General features: G+C 39.7%; 1 protein-coding gene across 23 annotated transcripts in view; it reads left to right on the forward strand.

The window, feature by feature from the left end:
* Nucleotides 1–19,679, forward strand: part of LOC105024751 (muscleblind-like protein 2a) — a 38,902-nt gene extending 19,223 nt beyond the window's left edge. For 2 of the 23 annotated variants that reach the window (XM_020054959.3, XM_020054960.2), the window contains exons 3-10: nucleotides 9,640–9,825; nucleotides 9,923–10,141; nucleotides 11,635–11,889; nucleotides 13,588–13,641; nucleotides 14,019–14,172; nucleotides 14,461–14,496; nucleotides 15,044–15,079; nucleotides 18,540–19,679. In XM_020054959.3, coding sequence (XP_019910518.1) covers nucleotides 9,640–9,825; nucleotides 9,923–10,141; nucleotides 11,635–11,889; nucleotides 13,588–13,641; nucleotides 14,019–14,172; nucleotides 14,461–14,496; nucleotides 15,044–15,079; nucleotides 18,540–18,664 — 1,065 coding nt within the window. In that variant the 3' untranslated portion in view covers nucleotides 18,665–19,679. Of the gene's footprint in view, nucleotides 1–9,639; nucleotides 9,826–9,922; nucleotides 10,142–11,634; nucleotides 11,890–13,587; nucleotides 13,642–14,018; nucleotides 14,173–14,460; nucleotides 14,497–15,043; nucleotides 15,080–16,044; nucleotides 16,140–18,539 lie in introns of those variants that run through there. The other 21 variants (XM_010894869.4, XM_010894871.4, XM_010894875.4 and 18 more) reach the window with 21 other exon arrangements.
* The last annotated feature ends 1,097 nt before the right edge of the window (nucleotides 19,680–20,776 follow it).

Genomic DNA, 20,776 nt, shown 5'->3' on the forward strand with positions numbered 1-20,776 from the left:
GTGTCACTACACTACATTCAACGTGTTAAATGAGAAAAAATATTACTGTAGATGGCAAGCTATTAGCTATACAGTACCAGTAATGAAAACAATTATTCCAATCACTCCATGGCTGGTTCATTTCTTCAGAAAACAATGATATTTGAATAGCTAACCACTCTGTTATGTGAACTATGCTATGTAAATTAAAATCGAGAGCAATGTGTTTATTGTTGGTGCAGTTCGTCCATCGCAATATAACCATAAACAGTTTCACTTCAGACTTACTATAATGTAGCTACTGAAGCGTACCCAGCAAAGTTTGAGTCTATCCTGAACAGATCCTAATGCCTAATTAGTTTTTTCCGTGGCAAAGATGGAACCCTGGTCAGGCAGGCACTCAGAGACATTCACTCGTCCAGGACAGATACGCTTACGTGGACTGGTAAAATGGCACTGAAATATTATGCTTTCAATTATTTGTTAATAAAAAATACATAGAAATGCAATTTCATAGCACAGAGAAAATAAGTACACCCCTAGCTTCAGTAGCTGCCCCGTGTTGCACTGTTCAGCTGATATAACTTCACGTAGCTGTTTCTTGTAACTACCAGTCCATCAGTCACTTTGACTGGGAGTAGCTGTTGCCCAGTCGTCATTACAGTACTGCTTCAACTGTCATGTTCAAAGGCTTTATTGCATGCCTGGCCCACTTCAAGTCCCCCCCAGAGCATTTACATAGGAGTGTGATCTGGTTTTTGACTCGTTAATCCACAACCCTCCATTTCGTCTTTTTGAGCCATTCTGTTGTAGCTTCTCTTGTGTTTTGGTTCATTGTCCTGTTGTGATATCCATGTTCAATTCAGCTTTAGCTTTTTGACAGATTGCCTCACATTCCCCTTTATGAATTCTCTGGTACAATATGGAATTCATGTTTGACTCAATAATGGCAAGTTGGCCAGGCTCTGAGGCAGCAAAGCAGCTCCAAACCATAATGCCACCGCCTCCATACTTTGTGCTTAGTATGTGGTGCTTCTGTTCAAAGGCAGTGTTTTGTTTTTACCAGGCATGACATCTGGCATTTTGGCCAAACAACTCCACATTGCCTCATCAGTTCAGAACACGTTGTTCCAGTAGTTTTGGTATTTTCCCAGGTGTATTCAGTCATGTCTTGATATTTATTTTTCAGAGTAGATGTATTCTGAATTGCTTGGAAATTTATTTGTAACCCCTCCCAGACTCATGGGTATCAAAGATCGTTCTTCTGAGGACTTTGGAATGGCCCACAACAAATCAGTTCAGTATGGCCGGACCCTCCAGATTTACTCTATAGGGATTTTCATATAATTTGGATGTGTTTTTGTACACCATATTCTTATTTTAGCCATTTTATATGATTGTAAAGGTAGGGCTGTACTAACATTTTCTGCATAAGGTAATTGTTTTTCTTTTTTAAAAATGTTTAATGGTTTAAAAAAACTTTTTTACTTAAAATAAATGTTTTGTGGATGATTTGTTTAATTGGGCTATCTTTATCAATGAATGTGGTTGGAATTCAGCCCCAATACCATGTGTCAAAATAGATGGAAAAAAAATACAACTTTCCAGCGGGTAGAATTCATTTTTCTCAAGACTGTATGTCCTCCAAATCGCTTTGCAATATATGCTAATTTTCCTGTAGCCTGAGACAATATATGTCACGACAAATGTATATTCGATGGACTGTAAACTGATCACTGAACAACAACCTCATATTAAAGGTGACATTTCCTTGACATCATGATATATGCCATTTTCTAAAGCTGGTGTGTAAATCCTGTTCTCTAAGTCGAGCTGTTATGTTTTCAAAACATAGGCAAAACCTTTTCTCCTCCAAATCTAGCGCTGATGAATTGAGTCTGCCTTCACCAGTGGCATTCCTCATGAACAGCTGTGCTGTAGGGCTCGCCAGGGCCACTGGAGGGGTGTGCCAGGGGTCAACTGAGTCCACGTGTCACAGGAATGGAACTTCACTAATGCCTCCCATTCCACACCAGGACCAAGGCTGTCACAGCAAACCACCAGGTGAAAGTAACAGAGCCAAAGACCAACTGTAAGAATAACTCAGTACCTGATGAATAGGTCAGTGCTTCAATTAATCACCATACATATTTGATGGGGCTACTTCACTACTTTCCCCCATCCCTCAACACTTGCTCCACCTTCTTTTCAGATGTAAAGCCAATTGAGGGTGATTATTATTTTTATTTTATTTTTATTATCACAGGGTGATTACTTCCTTTATTTCTCCCCTCATTCCTCAGTGTTGACCAAGATAACTGCGCTTTTAAAATGTTGAGGGCAAGGAAATGCATCAGCAGAAGAGCTGAAAGGCCATGCATTGTACAGATAAATACTATTCCGCCAAATAACGTGAAGTATTTCAGCACCTCTGTGCTTTTTATGCTCACTGAATTTACACTAATCTACTATAGGTTAGTTCTGTATGCGAACCTTGTACGCATGGCTTCCAATGGCATTGGGTCAATAGTGTTTATTGATGATGTGACAGATGAGAGAAGCAGCTGGATGATTCTGAAATCTCCCAGAGAACTTATAAGCTGCTAGCATCATTATCATTGGTTATTAATACTACTAATACTATTAATACTGTTGTCCTTTATTATATGTCCTGTCTATATTTTTGGATTCTACTAAAGCATTTAATTTGTAAATAGCTATTGGATTGGCTGCACGTTAATGTAAAATATTTTGTGGATAGCCTTCATTTCAATTAGAGGAAAAGAATGCCAAAACTTTTATTACATTGTACCACAATGACTAAGGATGTTGCCTGTAGAATAGGAACCCTATTTAGATTTCTATTGGGGGCCTGTCTTGGTTTAGTGGGTAGTGCATGGCACATGCAAATTCAGGTTTGTGTGTACGATTCCCAAGTGTTGTCATTATGAAAATGTACAGTATGCTAATGCTACTGTAAGTCGCTCTGGAAACAAGCATTTGATAAATGACTAAAGTATGCTTGTAAAATGTAGACTTCTCAAGCCAGCTTGTTTTAATTTGCCTTCCCCAAGGTCATGAAAATGTGTTGCCTACTGTACCAGACTAACCCATGACATCAGAGAAACAAATGAGCACCTTAGTGGATAGCTATTGATAGGTACATGCCTTTATGCATATTAGTTTAACCAGATGGTGATTGTTGGTTCAGGTGCCACACTCACACATCAAAGCCCGGCTCACCACAACCATCCCGGTGAGTGAGCTGGAGATATGCAGGGCCATAGCAGCTGGAGAATAGCTTTTAGGAATCTGAAGGGAGATGGCCTGCGCTGTTTCTCAATACGATCAGGTTCAGTGGAAGCAACGAGAGCCCCTTGTTCTCCCCCGGACTACCGCGTGTGGCATTTGGTCTGGTGTAGGTTGCTCTTGATGTTTGCTGAAGTGGCACACTGTGCAGTGTGGGTGTGTCCAGCCCCCTGATGCAAGTTGGCCTGTGCAGTATTGAGTTGTCCTGGTGTGAGAGCTGGGTGGGAGAGTGTCTGGCTTAGCTGCAGGAGCTCACTGCAGATGATCTGATGTGGGAGAGGGGGGAGGAGGGAGGGGGAGGAGGGAAGCATGCGTGTTGCATTAGCACTCTCACTGCGGTGGAAAGCCAAGCTTAAGAGACACCAGCTCAGTTACGTATGTTAGCATGCTCATTTGTAGTTTGTCCGCAGTTGTCCTCATAGCCCATCTGTAGGATTATTAGAGGAGGCGCAAGCCCACCAGTTATTTACCCCAGGGAATATGAGCCATGTAAACCATTAACAATGCTCTGCTTCTGTGTGCCTGTTGGCATACTTTTTGCTGCGCTGTGAAAGTGAACCATAGATCTTTTCTAAATGCATGTTGACTTTAAATGTTTTACCAAATGTGCCTTATATTAAATGGCCACAAATCTGAATCCAATCAGCTCCACAAAAATGTCCTGGACGTTTCCTATTATTGTTGCTCGTCATGTCAACTTGGTTGCCTGGCACTACTGTGAGCTATCAGTCAAAAACATAAAATGCTTTGAGAGGACAAGCTGAAGCTCTCCTACGACAGACATTCCCATGAGGCTTTTAAAACTCCCTGAACAATGATCCTTTCATCCTGCTGCAATATTCACACCTCATCTGGTTGTGTTTGAAACGGAACACTACACCAACACAACCATTTCCCCCTCATTTAAGTGCTGCACTAATGACACCGCTCATTACTCTTTCCAATGTCAATTCAAGAATAGCTTCATTTTATTATCTAGTGAGAAAAATTATTGTAGCGTATGTCACATCCCCCCTTTATGTCTCACTATTACATATAATACAGCCTTTATGTCAACCTTGTACCATTCAGATGACTGGCAGTATCTGAATCTGGCAGAGGTCCCACTATCATGCCGTCACACTTGGGAGGGGTCCTACGCTCCTATGGCCCCAGACAAGAGACCAGTGTGTGGGTTCTGCTCTCTTGTCAGGGACCAATTGTCACCACTTCACCCCTTCCTAGCCTGGCATCAGACTTCAGGATGTCTTGGGTGACCAGAGCCTTTTAGCAGCCAGCGTGAAGAAGTGAGAACAGGGCTGTGGTATCAGGATATTGTGGCTCAGATTGAGCCTTCAATTGATGGGATTACATGAGCTATCCGGGTCAGGCCAGAGTACCTGAGACTAAAGCTCTTTTTGTGTTGTGCACCTGGGCATAAAGACTCATACTGTACTCACCAAGGGAAAAGGATCAGACTCTTGGTAGTAATTCCACACAGGGCTCTTAAAGTGTAATGCCAAAATGCTGTGAGCGTCCGGGAGAAACATTGAAGGAGCACAGTTGTCAAACTGATTCCATGATTTATTGTTGAGAAACTAGATAGAATGCCTGTGTTTTGTGAGCGTTGAACAGGGAGCCTGTGTTGTTATCACTGCCGCATTGTTGCTCTTCACATCTTTCAATAATTCAGACCCTCTCTTATTTACCATGAATAGAAGACATCAATTATGGGTAAAAAAAAAAGGCAATTTGAACTTGTGTGTCCCGAAAGTACTTTCAGCCCTTGTTAATGAATAAAATAGAACTGTGTTTGCTGAACATCTGTTTTAGCTGTTCTGCTGGCTGAATAAACAGCTAAATTGTGTCTCATTAATGTGGAATAGACTTCCATTGATTTAAGATGTAAATCACAGCCACACAAAAGTGCAGTGTGTCTGCGTCTGCATCTGTGCATCCACAGCGTAGGCTCATTATAGCCCTGTTGGCGTTTTTTTTAGGAGCAGGAAGACTTAGTTAATGAAGGGAATGCAGTGTGGTAAGCAGTCTATACGTCTAGCCTAGAGGCTGTTTAGGCTACATGCTTTTATTCAAATGTCCTTCTCTGGGAGCTACAGTCGCTCAGGACCTGTTGGCACAGAGGTCAGCCCAAATTCCATTGGCTTGAATTTGACCCTGATCCAAATGTTACCTTTGCTATTATAACTTGCAGATGGGGGTGTTATTGACTGGTGAAAATCGGAAGTAAATGTGTGTGATCTCTGGTGATAATGTACATGAAATCTGTGGGGAGTCTTAAATGTATTCAGTAGTTACATTGCCTTGACTTATTGAAAGATTTCTTGATTTGAATATGAACGTGACAGGCTTGGCAGTTAATCTCTAATATAATTAATTTTTGACTGACAGTAATATAAGTCCTGCTTGTTTAATACATTTTCTGGCAAAGTATTACACAGTCTAAATCAAGTTCAGGTGGCTGTCTATTTCAAGTCCTTGCTCCTCAGAAGCTACTTCACTAAATATTTTTGCAATGCTTTTGAGGTCAGGCTTAGAATCATTGCCGGGTCAAGTGAGCAGAGAGGACTAGAGTATGCTATCAGGCTGAAATCTGGATTGTTGTGAATAGACTTTGGGTCCTACTGTTCGATAACAAAGAGGATGGGATGTCAGTGTGAAGAGATTCCCTACGTTGGCAACCTCAGAGAAATGTTCTGGCCATTCAGCTTTTCCCTCTAAGCCTCTTTCAGCTGCTAGTTTTAAAGCCTACAGCTAGTTAGCAATAGTGCCGTAGGTCACAGCTAGCTTCATGATGCTCAACTCATTACCAGTGGTTTTCAATCATGAGGACTCCCCATGTGTGCTGAGACATTTTGTTCAAGTAATACAAAATTATTATAATAATATATTATGTATGTAAATAAGAAATATAAAATATACACACACCCACATAAATTACTATCGCATTGTAGAATGTATAGGTTTAATGTCATAGCCAATGCTAGATGCTAAACCACCACAAGCAATGATGACGTGTGATGATATCGTGGAGGTCAAGCAGGAGAACAGTGGGATGTTTAAGTTGATGTTGCAAGGGGTGGTGCTGAAGGGATAGCTTGCCATTGTCCGCTATCCAGCAAACTACGATTGTAATATGTTTTTATCTTTGTGGCTTTGCTAATACCATTTTTCGAATTGGTTGAATTAATTTATTTTACAGATAGTTTGGTCTGGGAATAATTGGACACTGACACCAGTTTTGTTATTTTGGCTGTTTACCGGAATATATTCAAGTTACAGGTAAATAATGAATATGGACTAGAAATGCTGTCTCTCAGCTTTAATTTCAAGGTATTCAAATCCAAATTGGAGGAAGGGTTTAGGAATTACAGCTCTTTAATATGTAGCCCCTCTTTTTCAGGGGACCAAAATGAATTGGACAGTTGACTCAAACGCTGTTTCATGGACAGGTGTGGGCTATTCCTTCATTATTTCTTCTTCAATTAAAGAGGCAAAAAGTCTGGAGTTGAATCCAGGTGTGGCATTCACATTTAGAAGCTGTTGGTGTGAACCCACAACTTATGTGGTCATAGGAGCTCTCAATGCAAGTGAAACAGGCTTCAAAACAGAAAATCCTTCAGAGAGATAGCAGGCACCTTAGGAGTGGCCAAATCAACAGTTTGGTATTTTCTGAGAAGAAAAAAAACGTACTGGTGAGCACTGCAGCACAAAAAAGCCTGGACGTACACGGAAGACAACAGTGGTAGATGATCATAGGATCCTTTCCATGGTAAAGAAAAACCCCTTCACAGCATCCAACCAAGTGAAGAACACTCCAGGAGGAAGGCATATCATTTTTTAAGTCTACCATAAAGAGAAGACTTCACTAGAGCAAATACAGAGGGTTCACCACAAGGTGCACACCATTCATAAGCCTCAAGAATAGAAAGACAAGATTAGACTTAAGAATAGAAAGGCTAAAAAAAACATCTGAAAAAGCCAGCCTAGTTTTGGAACAGCACTCTTTGGACAGATGAAAATATCAACCTGTACCAGAATGATGGGAAGAAAAATATAAGGAGAAGGCTTGGAACGGCTCATGATCAAAAAACATACTACATAATCTGTAAAACATGGGGGAGGCAGTGTGATGGCATGGACATGCATGGCTTCCAATGGCATTGGGTCACTAGTGTTTATTGATGATGTGACAGAAGACAGAAGCAACTGGATGATTCTGAAGTATATAGGGTTATATTGTCTGCTCAGATTCAGCCAAATTCAGCGAAGTTGATTAGACGGCACTTCACTTAACAGATGGACAGTGTACTGCAAAAGCAACCCAGGAGTTATTTTAAGGCAAAGAAGTGGAATAATTTGCAAAGGCATAGTCAGTCCCCTGATCTCAACGTGATTGAGCATGCATTTCACTTGCTGAAGACAACTTAAGGCAGATAGACCCACGAACAAACAACAACTGAACACTGCAGTAAAGGCCTGGCCAAGCATCGCATAAGAGGAAACCCAGCATTTGGTGATGTCCATGCAATCCAGACTTCAAGCAGTCATTGCCTGCAAAGGATTCTTAACAAAGTATTAAAAATGAACATTTGATTTATGATGAATGTGTCAATTTGATTTCTGATTAAGGTGTTAATTTGTCCAATTACATTTGAGCCCATGAAATACTGTTTATGAAAATGGTTTCTAAACATTTCGTACAATATTTTTGTTCAACCCCTAGTAGTAAAGATGAGCCAAAATTATGAAAATTGTGTCAGGGTCCAAATATTTCCAGACCTAATTTTTTTTCCCGTTTGTCCGTTACACACTGGTTAGGACTTTTTACGAAGGGATTGAATGAACTAAGGTTTTACCTTGTTGCACTGTTGTTAGACATACTGTGCCAGCGTTTGGCATCACAGGCCTACTAGCTGCTTTTGACCAGATGCCCTTTTTCCGGGCCATCCCGGACTTGTCATGCCCATTACCCGCACCTGGACTCTTCCCCAATCAATCTGTGCATTTAGTTCCCTCCGTCTCCACCCAGTCTTTGTTGAGTGTTGTTTGCATGTGTTCCCTGTGTATTTCCGTGCTTCTCCGGTTTAAAGATTGTTATTTGCTCTGAGAAAGTATTTGTCAGTTTTCATTCTCTTAACGCCTTTACTTTGTTTTTTCTAGATTTGTTTATTAAAATTATTCTGTTTGAAATCTCACAACTGCCTATCGCCTCTTAAAGGGGCACTGCGCAGAATCTTGCCACTAAAGAATAAAACGACTTGTCTCCTCTTCTTCTCTTACCAATTGAGTGTTTGCTAGTACAGGGGGATTTACGTGGAAATGATGGTACTTCTTGTGTCTAAGGCGAGTATATGGAGATTACAAGTCAATGCAAACTGATAGAGGGACCGGCGAGAAAGTTTAAATGGGAGAATATCTCAGGCACTCGTATTCATTTTGTAGAAAACGATTATTTAAATTAATTAACAATAATTTAAAACATTAACTGTAGATGTCTACAGGTCATTTTTGATTGCATTTATTCTAGTCGTACAGTGAAAAGCTTACATATTGCCCCTTTAACCCATGCTCAATACAGTGCAGTCCATAATAATTTTGACAGTGACAGTTCTTTTGGCTCTGTTGTCCAGCAAGCTTTGTAGGAATTACAGGAATTGGGTCATAATATGATGTAGATGGAAGCAAGTTTCTTGCGTGACCCGGATCCACATTTAACCCCACGCCTCTAGATTTGGAGACCTGTCACCTTCTGATTTTCTGCTGGTTTAAACATGTATGTCCATCTATCAACTTTGTTCAATAATATTAACATAATATATGACTCATATTGTGTGCCTGTGGATTACCTCCTAATATAGAAAACCACATGTTTTTGACAATAAACCATTTCAAGCAGTTTTCTGTTCCATTGCTCTGCTGGCGTCCATCCCCTGTGTGCATTTGTCTCGGGGCGCAGTGTGCTCTTCTCTGTCAATCATACATCTTGTAGTGCAACAACAATAGCATCCTAGAAACAAACTCACTCTCTGACTCCCCACAGAAAAGCATCTCCATTGTTAGGATGTGATTCTCTGTCACTATGAGATTGGGGTACTGCATGATCAGGGTATGAAAATTGTTAAAGGCAATTTTCCTGGAATTTTGTTGTTTTTTTTGTTGTTGTTTTTTTACAGAAGTCCTTCTCGCTTTCCTTGATTTGTCAATAAATTCTAGTGGTCCAGGCCAGAAATGACGCTTCACTGAAAGAAAGCCATATTTAAGAAGCTCTAGACATCGACCCCTAAAATATCAGGCGAAAACGGGTTGTCTCGTCTCATATTTTCTTTCTTTTCTGTTCTTTCTCTTTTCCAGGGTCGATGTTCTAGAGAAAATTGTAAGTACCTTCATCCACCTTCACATCTAAAAACCCAGCTAGAGATTAACGGACGCAACAACCTCATCCAGCAGAAGACGGCGGCAGCCATGCTCGCCCAGCAGATGCAGTTCATGATCCCAGGCACCAGCATGCAGCCTGTAGTAAGTTGCTCATATTCAGTAGTAAGTACAGTTTATTATGCACCGTCCCAGACCTTGGATCCGTTATTTTACACAGATAGTAGCGTTTTTACCGACTGTTGTCCCTTCTCTTCCACAGCCCACGTTCAGTGTAACCCAGGGGCTTGGTACGAGCCCTGGTCTCAGCTACTCTCCTTACCTTACACCGATGACATCCATGAGCCACGGGATGACCCTGATGCCCACAGAGATGCTCCCCAGCACCCCAGTCATGGTCCCTGGAAGTCCCCCAGTGACAGTCCAGAGCTCCAACTCCTCCTCACCCTCACAGAAGCTGCTGCGCACCGATAAACTGGAGGTATTAAAATCAGTGTCACACAAAGTGAAGTACCGACTGTACTGCTTTAATTTGAGGGTATTTACATCCGTTTCAGATAAACCATTAAGAAATAACAGCATGTTTTGTACATAATCCCCTCATTTAAGGGTACCAAATGTATTTGAGCAATTGGCTTCACAGCTGTGTCTCATTAGGCAGCTATGTTTGTGTGCATCTGAAGTGCATCTACTACAGAGCTAGTAATGTTTAGCCTTGATTCAAGGCATTAGTTGTTTGATGGTGTCTGACAACACGAGGGCATAAGAAGTGTCAAAGTCAAACTGGCTATCATGATGCAGGTAAGTCAGAATAAGTCGGTCAGAGGCATAACCGAAACGTTAGGCATTAGGCCGAAATCATCTGTTTGGTGCTGAAGGAATAAGAAACGAAGCAATGGTTAGGTTAGCTATGGCAAATGGCCTGCTAGACCAAGGAAGACATCTACACTGGATGACCAAAGAATGCTGACCATACTGAAGACAAAAAATTAAGATTTTTTTTTTTTAAATGGCTTTTCTTTATTGATGATATGGCTGCTGATGGGTAGCAGTGGGAAGAATTGTGACGTGTACAGAAAAATATTGTCTGCTCAGATCCAACCAAATGCCTCCCAACTCATTGGGGGGCCCCTCACCTTGTCTGCTCAGATCCAACCAAATGCCTCACAACTCATTGGAGGGCCCCTCACCTTGCAGCAGGACCAACGTACTGCTTAAGCAAGTTTTTTCAAGGCTAAAAAGTGGAATGTTCTTGACTGGCCAAGTCAGTCAGCTGACCTGAATTCACTTGCTGAAGCCAAGACAGCATGGAAAAAATGCCCCGAAACAAACAGGCACTTAAGATGTCTGCAGTACAGACCTGGCAGAGCATCACCAGGGAAGATACCCAGCGTCTGATGGTCTACAAGATGGAAACTTCATGCCTTCATCGGATGCAAAGGGTTTGCAACAAAGCACTAAATATGATGAGTTTTATTAACACTATGTTAATTTGGCCAATTACTTTTAGTCCCCTAAAATGGGGTCGATTATAAAAACGGCTGTAATTCCTACGTTTCATGGTTTATGGGTGCAAGTAACATAATTTTATAGCTGACAGTCTGTATTTTAACCTCTTAGTCATTTTTAAAATCAGTTCCAATGAGGTGGAGTGCAGAGCCAAAATAATGTCGCTGTCCGAATACATATGAACTATGCTGTGTATACAGTATACATTCATTACTGAAGACCTGTCATTCTGTCCAAGAGCAAGACAGGTAGTCCTAATTGCTCCCTCTGCATCACTCACTGTTGCAGCTCCCTAACCCTTACCAATATGGAGGGGTTGAGTTAATGCTAAACCAAAATCGCGGCTGGACCTTGTACGCGAACAGACAAATATGCCCTCTTCCCTTGGGTGAATCGAACGGGGAACCACATTCGCAGGATGCTGAAACGGTGTCCATGTCCTCCTGTGCGACTTCCTTATTCCAGGTGTGCCGCGAGTTCCAGCGGGGAAACTGTGCGCGAGGCGAGACGGACTGCCGCTTCGCCCACCCCAGCGATAGCCCAATGATCGACACCAGCGACAACACGGTCACCGTCTGCATGGACTACATCAAGTCGCGCTGCTCTAGGGAGAAGTGCAAGTACTTCCACCCCCCTGCGCACTTACAGGCCAAAATCAAAGCCTCTCAACACCAGGTCAACCACACGGCCGTGGTCGCCCAGGCAGCTGCCGCAGCCATGGTAAGATCCTTCCCCCCTTCCAGACACACAGACGGCAGCTTAGGACACACGCCGTATTAGCTAGTACAGTAGCTGCTCTACAACAGTAGTGTCCCGTGTTCATTAAGGGCAACTTGTCCTAATTATTTCACATGCAATGCATTCTGCATTCACAGCCGTAGACCTAATCCTGTTTCAGTACCCTCTGTTGCTTGATCAGCCAATGTCATAGAATGTGGAGCACTGCTTTATTTTTGTATAGGAAGTAGCTTTAGCAGTGAAGGCCTGTCGTACGCTTTTAAGACTCAAAATGTCAGTTGCCCAGTATGTAGTGGTTCCGAAGTGGCCTTGAAAACGTCACATATCATAATCATTAATTTGCTTATTATCTTCTTATGTGACGCTAACTTTTCAACTAGCCGTTTAAGAAAAGATTTGCTTTGGCCTTCTCCCTGTGCTTTCCATGCTTTTTGAAAACCTCTTTTAAATCGGCAGATGCTGCTATGTTAACCCTGTTATAGCTGCTGTCTTGTTTCGTTGCCATCTACTGTCTGCTGTTGGTTTTTGCCTTTACCTTCAACTTCCAACAATTCCCTAATAATTAAGCCTTGTCTGCTAGGTTATTACTCTGGATTAGGACATCATCCAATCAGATTCAGCAATAACCTTCTAACCGCTGATACAAAATTAACATTTAGTTGAAAATATACTCAGTTCACGTATTGGCGCATTCATACTTTTATTTTTGTTCTGTAGAAAAACATGCATGGCCTTTCATAGAATGTGCCGTATTCTCCACCTTAGCATTGCCGTTTTCCGTCCATGTATTTTCCTCATCAGTTTTGTCGTCATTACGTTATCATTTTTTGCATGGTCTGAGTACTGTAATAATTCTAGAATTCTGCAGTTGGTAAATACTTTAGGACCCTGATACATGTGTAATACGGAGACATAATGTAGTGTGGTGAAGGTGCATTTATGACTGAAAGAAATTAGAACTATGAAAGACCAATGTGGTCACCTAAGAGATTCATCCAGAAAGCTAAACCCAAAGGGCAAATTGGAACGCTAATATCCCAATAAACAGAGCTCCACATTCTGTGCTCAGGTTACTCTCAATGCAGTGGGTATATCACTCTCTCTCTGCTCTCTATTTAGTATGTCGTTAAAACACACAGCAGAGATGGATGACCTCACAGCAGCCTAGCTTATACCAGTTAGCCTGTAACTTTTTCTCTCTATTACAAATTTCTGTTTACTGTGTAAAATTCCAGTCCTTTTAAGCAATTGTATGTCAATGCATATATACAACATTGATTTAGTAGTCCACAATGCATATTCAAATTGATAATGTAGCTTATGGATTAACAACTTTTGACCAACTACTGTTGTGTTTTTTACATAGCAAATAACAGTATTGTTGTAATTTTAAATCCTATTTGATGAAGCTATTAACGAATATGGTAGATGCTTACATACTAATTCAGGAGTCAGTTATATGTTCCTTGAATCAGTTAATTTTGTTTATTGTGCATGCCTATTTTTTTGTATGTGGTGGTAAACTGCATTCAGATTATTTTGTTTTGTTTTCTCCTTCTCACCTATCCACAATGCAATGCTGTCCCCATGACGCACCTCTGCTTGCTGTTACCTGTATGTTAATACGCTTGAATCCCATTGGCCCACTGCCATCATGTGCTCGCTGCCTGCTATTAAAAGACTCAGTCGACTGCCAAAGCAATGAAGCGACCCCTCGAGGCAACTGTAGACCTGGTACTTTGACCTTTCACCTTTTGCTTTGCATGTAGCTATTAATTGTAATGTAGCAACTCACAGAATTTAATTTGGCATTTTTGTTTTGACAGCCTCTTAAAAAACTCATCTAGTGTGTACAGAATCATTCACCGTCAGTTATATTTCAGTAATTTAATAGATGTTTAATTAACTTATGTGACGTTATAGCCATTCACTAATTTGATCATGAATAGCGTTAATTTGTCATGTAGTAATTTTTTACAATTTAGCTCTACTATTTGGCCATGATATTATTCTTATTTACAACTGAACTGCATAGCTAGTGGATTTTTAAAAGAGAGGTGCTGCTAAGTATTCTGGCTGTGTTGTGTTAACATTTCTTTTGTTCTCGGCAGGCATTCCCCCATGGCTGCCTGCAGCCTCTACCAAAGAGACAAGCACTGGAGAAGAGCAATGGGGCCAGCTCCCTCTTCAACCCCAGTATGTTGCACTACCAGCAGGCTCTGGCCAACGCACAGCTCCAGCAGACCGCTGCTTTCTACCCCACAGGTATGATCTATGGCTCCTCAGTCCAGATGTCCCTCTATGACTCACCTCCTGTTCTTTATAATTGGCTCCCCATTCCCTCCCTGCTAATGTCTGGTTGGGCACTCATCATGTGTCTTCTGTTAGCTTATTGTCGGTCAGGTGTCATTGCTTGTTATTCTGTATTCCTTGTGGTCCTATGTATCTAGCTATGATGATGTAATGCAACACATTATAATTTGAGCTGTTCATTTGCAAATGATGCACATTCAATGCCACTGTCACATACTTAATAGTTCAATGTCCTGGCAGGCAGATATATCAGTGCTTCCAGATTACATCATCCAGGTTAGTTGAAAGTGATCTGCTTTAATCAAATACATCATGTTCCGGCCACTGGCCTACATTGCTATGATACAGTACATTACTAAGTAGAACAATGTATTATTGTAATTATATCATGAGCGTAGCTCCTTCTCCTAAACTGGCCTCTTGACAGCCAGTAATCAACTGTAACAACCACTATGAACTCTTCTCCGATGCTTTATCTCATTGCTGAGTTAACTACTATACCGCCGGGCTGCCTTAGCACTGATTCCCATGTCAGGCAATAGGAGCTATTTTATTGTGCATGTGCCTCCCCCTTTGAAAACAATGATCTTATCCGCACCCTACACTTACACCCACAGACTATACGCCTTCAGACGCATCGTTTCTCATGGCCTTGTGTTTGTGTATGCTCACCAAGTTAGAAAATCCTTGGTTTGTCCATTGAGGGAGTAATGTCTTACTTGTGTTTGGTTCTGGATGTGTAAAAGCATGCAAAAAAAAGTCTAGCTAACCTGTTTTTCTCCCTTATTAACTTGTATTAACTTTCCACTGCATAATCACACAGGGTCAGTGTTTTGCATGTCTCCTGCTTCCAGCATTGGTAGGTGCCTTGCTTATTTTTTCCTGATATCACCTTTAATAAATGAGGAATATAGGTGGAATGCTCTTGCTGTAGATTTCTAAGACATTCTTGTTATTCCAATGTGCCCCTGGATAAACCGTTTCAGGGTCTTAGATTTAATGACATTTTAAATCACCTGTGAGAAAGTGTATTTTATAACATGTTTTAAAAAATAAATAAAGAATGTATATATATACTTGCATATATACATATATGTGTGTGTGTGTGTGTGTGTGTGTGTGTGTGTGTGTGTGTGTGTGTGTGTGTGTGTGTATGTATATGTGTGTGTATGTTAAACATGTCAAGGATGAAGCTGCTGGTGTTATTTTATACACTTTCCCTCATTGGGCTACTTTTTCTCACAATTAAGTTACTTCATTTATTATTTTATATTTTGTATATATTTATATTTATTATTTTATATATATCTATTAAAACAATTTCTAAGCGCTGCTAGTTGATGTATCTAGTTTTTGCTGCTCTGTGGATTAGGACATTTGATCAGTTTCCCAGAGATTTTATATAACTTTTCTTGGTGTTTCCTAAAAGTTAATATTGTCATATTATTTAACCTCTATTTGTATAAAAATATACATTTCTAACATGGCAGTGAAAATACTTTTCTAGTTATCTGATGCTATGCATAACATACTGTTTCGACTGTTGTGATTCAACAAGTCTAGTATTAAATGACACGCGTCTAGTATCTTCTCTGGAAATCAGGCAAATATCAGACACAATTTCTAAACTGTGACTTTAAACAGCTTTCCTCCATGCTTTCTTGCTTTGCACTGTGATTGCATGCCATCTGCTGGTCTAACCTAATGATGGCTTGCTGCTAATGTTGTACTGTATTCACCATGCAAAAAAAAAAAAAATAGCTATTGTTACCATAATGCTCCACCTACCTGTTCATTGCTTCCATGGTTCCCTTCCTGAAAAAGTACCCATGATGTACAGTGCTACGCCTGCTACTGTCTCTGCAGCAACTACTCCTGCCACAAGTGTCCCCTACGCAGCAACAGCGCCAGCCAATCAGGTTTGCTCCTTTTAAAGCTTTCTTTCATGAATCCCTGAGCTCTAAATAAGTGCTTGTCATGGCAGAATAGGAGACAGTTCTCATCATGGCATATTGCTCTCATTCCATGTCTTGTTTATGAGCAAGCTTGACTATCATTATTGTATATGTATTACACTGTGGATAAGCTAATGACAGAAAGCACTTATTTAGAGATCTCTCATCCGCAAATAGTAGTTGTGTTGCAAAATTTCCTTACTTGTTTTTCGCATGTTTTTGCTTTATTTAGTGCAGATTGCCCCTTATTAACTTCAGGCGTGATTGTTCTGTAAAGCAACGTTCGTTTTTTTTAAACAGTAACGAAAGATGAACCTCTTAGACCAAAGAGGTCAACTGATAAAATGAAGATCACTGAAGCTCAGCATTGGCTGTTATTATCACAGAATGAGCGTTCTTTTTTTTATGCTGTCAAATGTATTGCATTTATAAAATGTGAAAGCATTACATTTTTAATGCTGTACAGTTTTGGTGCCATTAACCACATGTACCCTTTTTAAGCGCACATGTTTCAGCACTAAATATTTTTGGTGTAACACACAATACTCTTTGTGGTTTCCACTAGATAATTGAAGCAACAAAGTTTTGATCAGATTCCACAGCCAGAAAGTTAAAAAAACATAACATTTGAAATAGCTTTTTGGTTGTAATTTAAGGTTAGGATTAGATTTAAAATCACATTCTAAGAAGAAACATTTTATGAATAGGCAGGGTTTATTACTGTGGCTATTTAAGCTGTTGAACACCAGTGTGCTCAGACCGAATGACTCATTGGCTGTTGTTATGTAGCTAGCACTTTCTGTCTCTGTTGTGGTTTTTAAACATCCACAGCTTTGACAAATCATTATGAAGGAAAAACGTACAGAAAATTCAAAGATAAATGTATTTCCAGGTGTTTCTTTAGATTAGAGCAAAAACCATACAGAATTCTTCAAGCTGGTTAATACAACTGGATATACACAGTGATTTTAATCAGAACAGAACATGATACCTTATAAATACTTTTGTTCAAGTGCTAAGGTTAAAAGCTTTTTAAGCAAATCCCAATTCTTGTAGTAGCAGCTTGAGAAAAATTTATACATAGCCTAGACTTGATCTAAAAGTTGTTTTGACATGGCACATCTGTTATTTTCTGATGTGGAATTTATGACAGAAAGCTTTTAATGCTTTTTGTATCCTTGGAGACAGTTTCTTGCTTGCTGGGGTCAACCTTTCGGAAATTGGAAATTGGGATTGTACTAATTTACAATGCCTCAAGCTTCAACATTACTTTGTGTGAGTGCCTTAATTCAAGAGAAGATTTTCTTTCTGAAAGAGATATATTTTGCCATCCCTTAAATATGCGAATAAATGCATTTAAAAAATAATCCAATTAGGGCAGGATTATAGAATTGCTGAATGTGTATCTACTTGTTTCCCTACTAATTCCCCAAAATGTCCTGACATCCATGACAACGTAGTAGGGTTAGGGTTAGGAAGAAAACAAGGTTAGTCCTGAAAAGTCCTGAAAACATAACTTTTTCCCCATCCCAATTTTTCACTTAAGTATTAGTTTAAGGGAAAATGTTACCAATCCTAGAATTAGGGTTGGTGTTACTGGTTAGGGTTAGGCATTAGGGCTGGGTTAAAATTAGGCATGAATATTAGGTTATGGAAGTTAGGGTTATATTGAGGTTAAGTTTAGGATCTTTTTAAGGACAATTAATTTGAGGGTCCTTATTTAAACCATGTGTATGCGTGGGTATGCGTTTGTGTGTTTGGGACATGACTGTCGGATTTGCCTGTGACTCATTTTAGACACTCCCACATAATGAGCAGGTCAGGCGAGGTTTTATTTTTTACATCAGGATAGGAAGGGCCTCTGTTTTGGGAGAATCATTGGCCTCTTGCAGCTTATTCAGGGGTTTTTTGGCATTTCTTTCTCCCACGTCATTGAAATGGAATGTGTCTTCAGAAAGGCTTTTGGGTTTTATTCACTATGATTTCAGTTTATTTTAGTTGTTTTTTCAACATTGTGTTTTGAGATTTTGTTGATATTATTGTAAAAAAATATATATAATTGTTGTTACAATCATTTTGGAATGTGGACTACTGTTTCTGTTAGAAATTGTGTCTAAAAGATTTCTTGGCTCAACGTATTGTTTTGTTTCACTTGCTGGATTCCAATTAACATTTTACTTGTTGTTTTCTTTGTGTCTTTCATAATGTGCTATGATAAGTGTTGTACTGCAATGTGTTAGTAATCGTTTTGCCATCCAAGAATGCAATGGCATTGGTAGATGGTCCTAAACATTAATCGGTCATATTTGTTAATGTCAGTATTGAGTAACATGATGTCTCTTTCAATCTCTGCTCCTGAAACAGATAATCCTCAAGTAACCAACAGGAAAGGAACAGAGTGTCATGACGCTGCCCTTATAGGCCCTGAACAGTCCCTCTGTAAATACTACATTTGCTCCACACATGAACTACAGCAACCTGCATGCTGAGAAGATTATTACTGAGGAAATGTATAACATTGAGCTATAAAATATACAAATGATATACCTGTATTGCTAGGACTAATACCATTACTGATATGTGAATGACACAAATGTATTATATGTACACACACAGGAGTGGGGAAGATTTAATTGTAAAGGTATTCAACGATTACTATTATTTCCTTATTAATGTTTTGTTAGGACTGCACAACACTCAACCAATTCAAACTTAATTTTTTACAGAAATGATTGTGCATCGAAGTGCTTGATTGCTTTTATTTGAAACACAGACCATTGAAAAACACTTGTGTGTACCCCTTATACGAATTGCACTTGTCTTTTGGGTCAGGCTTGGAAGAGTGCCCTTCTACGCTCTTGCAAAGGAAGAATGTGATAGACAATAGCCTATTGGTGTACCTGGTGATTATTCTGTTTTAGTACATGACCACTGCTCCCCCTCCTGGTATGCCTTGGCCTCTCTAAACATTAAGTGTTTTAGAACAGAACCCCCTGATTATAGCTGACCATACATGTCTCTGCCTTACTGCAGCCAAATTGCAGTGATGTAATCAGCCACTCAATTCCAGAATTTATAACAAATTACAGTACCACTAGCTCCAAGGTTCTGTTTGTGCTGCACTGTTGTCTGTTGTCTTTTTAGTTGGGCCTTGGGTGTTTTGCCATCCATCAAAGAAACACCATGAGCCAATGACAGCAGATAATTGGTGGGCTGGAAATAAGACACCTTAAAGGAGTTGAAAGGCTGAGTTAAGTGTCTGGTGAGCTATCTCAAGCATGTGAAGGGTGGGGTGGTTATAGTCATGATCATAGTGTAGGGACCACAGACATTAAAGGAGGCGCGGGAGTAACACTTCAAAGGAAAGGAACATTTTGTGATCCTTAAAAAGCCTGAGTTACACATGCAAGTAAATCTTGCAGTGGCGTGAGGTCACTTGTAAATCCTGTCTTATTTAAACTGCAGAAGTGCCTAAAGTGATGTGTATATAACGAGTATCTTGAAGAAAAAAAAAAAGGCTCTGTGAAAAGGAATCGATTTTGAATAGAAAACTCCCAGTTTCAACATACCCCACAATCGCACAATGTCTTCTGGAAGAAAATGAACAGCCATTTGTGTGATGCGAATTCAGTGCATTAGTACGCTCTGTACACTGGTTAGTTTTAGTGCTTTCAGTTTGAATTGACTTTTAAGTTTCAGTATCTGACTCATCTGAACTGGACTGCTTCTGTAGGATGTACAGTGATGGTTCAATATATAACATGGTTTATAGTAGTTTTCAACTAAAACGTTATTGGAGCTTAGTTTGGGAAAACAGTTATGTATTGTGGTTCTATGTTGTTAACTCATTCTTCTCTTTATACAACTGTTTTTATCATGTCCTCACACTTAATCCATTGTTATCATAGTCTAACATCTTTAGAGTAGAATGTATCACATTAAATGTTTTAGTGGTAGGACGTGGTCACATAAGTAATCACATTGTGCAATGAAAATCATATAACCCTACATATTATTATCAAAGCTGAATTGTATTTAGAAACTGATCTGTGAAACTAGCACTTACAAACATAGCCAGGTTTACCAACCAATGCACCTGTGAAAAGTCTACACCTGTTATTTGCAGAGGGTTTAAAAGAAAACGACAGAGTTAAAAAACAAGGAACTATTTGGTATTATCTACTTTATATTGTTTTACCTTTTGCTTAAACTTGTAATTTTATTTGCTCTTGGAAATAGCAGTTAAAACTTCTTACAGGTACACACTTAAAACCTTGCCTGCAGTTTTTCATTCTCCCTTTTTCATTTTGTGTGTGATTGAAGTCAGTATGGTAAAAAAAAAATATATATATATATAATCAGTATCATGATATATTGTCATGATGTTTGATCCACTCAGACAATCCACAGAATCATTTGCGCATTTTATCACCATCTGTCCTTTTTCATCACTTTCTTTTTTAGAAAAGTTCATTTTTATGTCAACTTTGATGGAAATATATGGAATATACTTAGTTTTATTTGTTTAACATTAGTTTTAGAGCAATGTTGTATTCTATTTTAAAATGAATGTAATTTATTAAGCTGAGCTTTGCTCTGCT

This window comes from Esox lucius, chromosome 16 (genome assembly GCF_011004845.1).
Source record: "Esox lucius isolate fEsoLuc1 chromosome 16, fEsoLuc1.pri, whole genome shotgun sequence".
In the NCBI taxonomy this organism is placed as follows: Eukaryota; Metazoa; Chordata; class Actinopteri; order Esociformes; family Esocidae; genus Esox; species Esox lucius.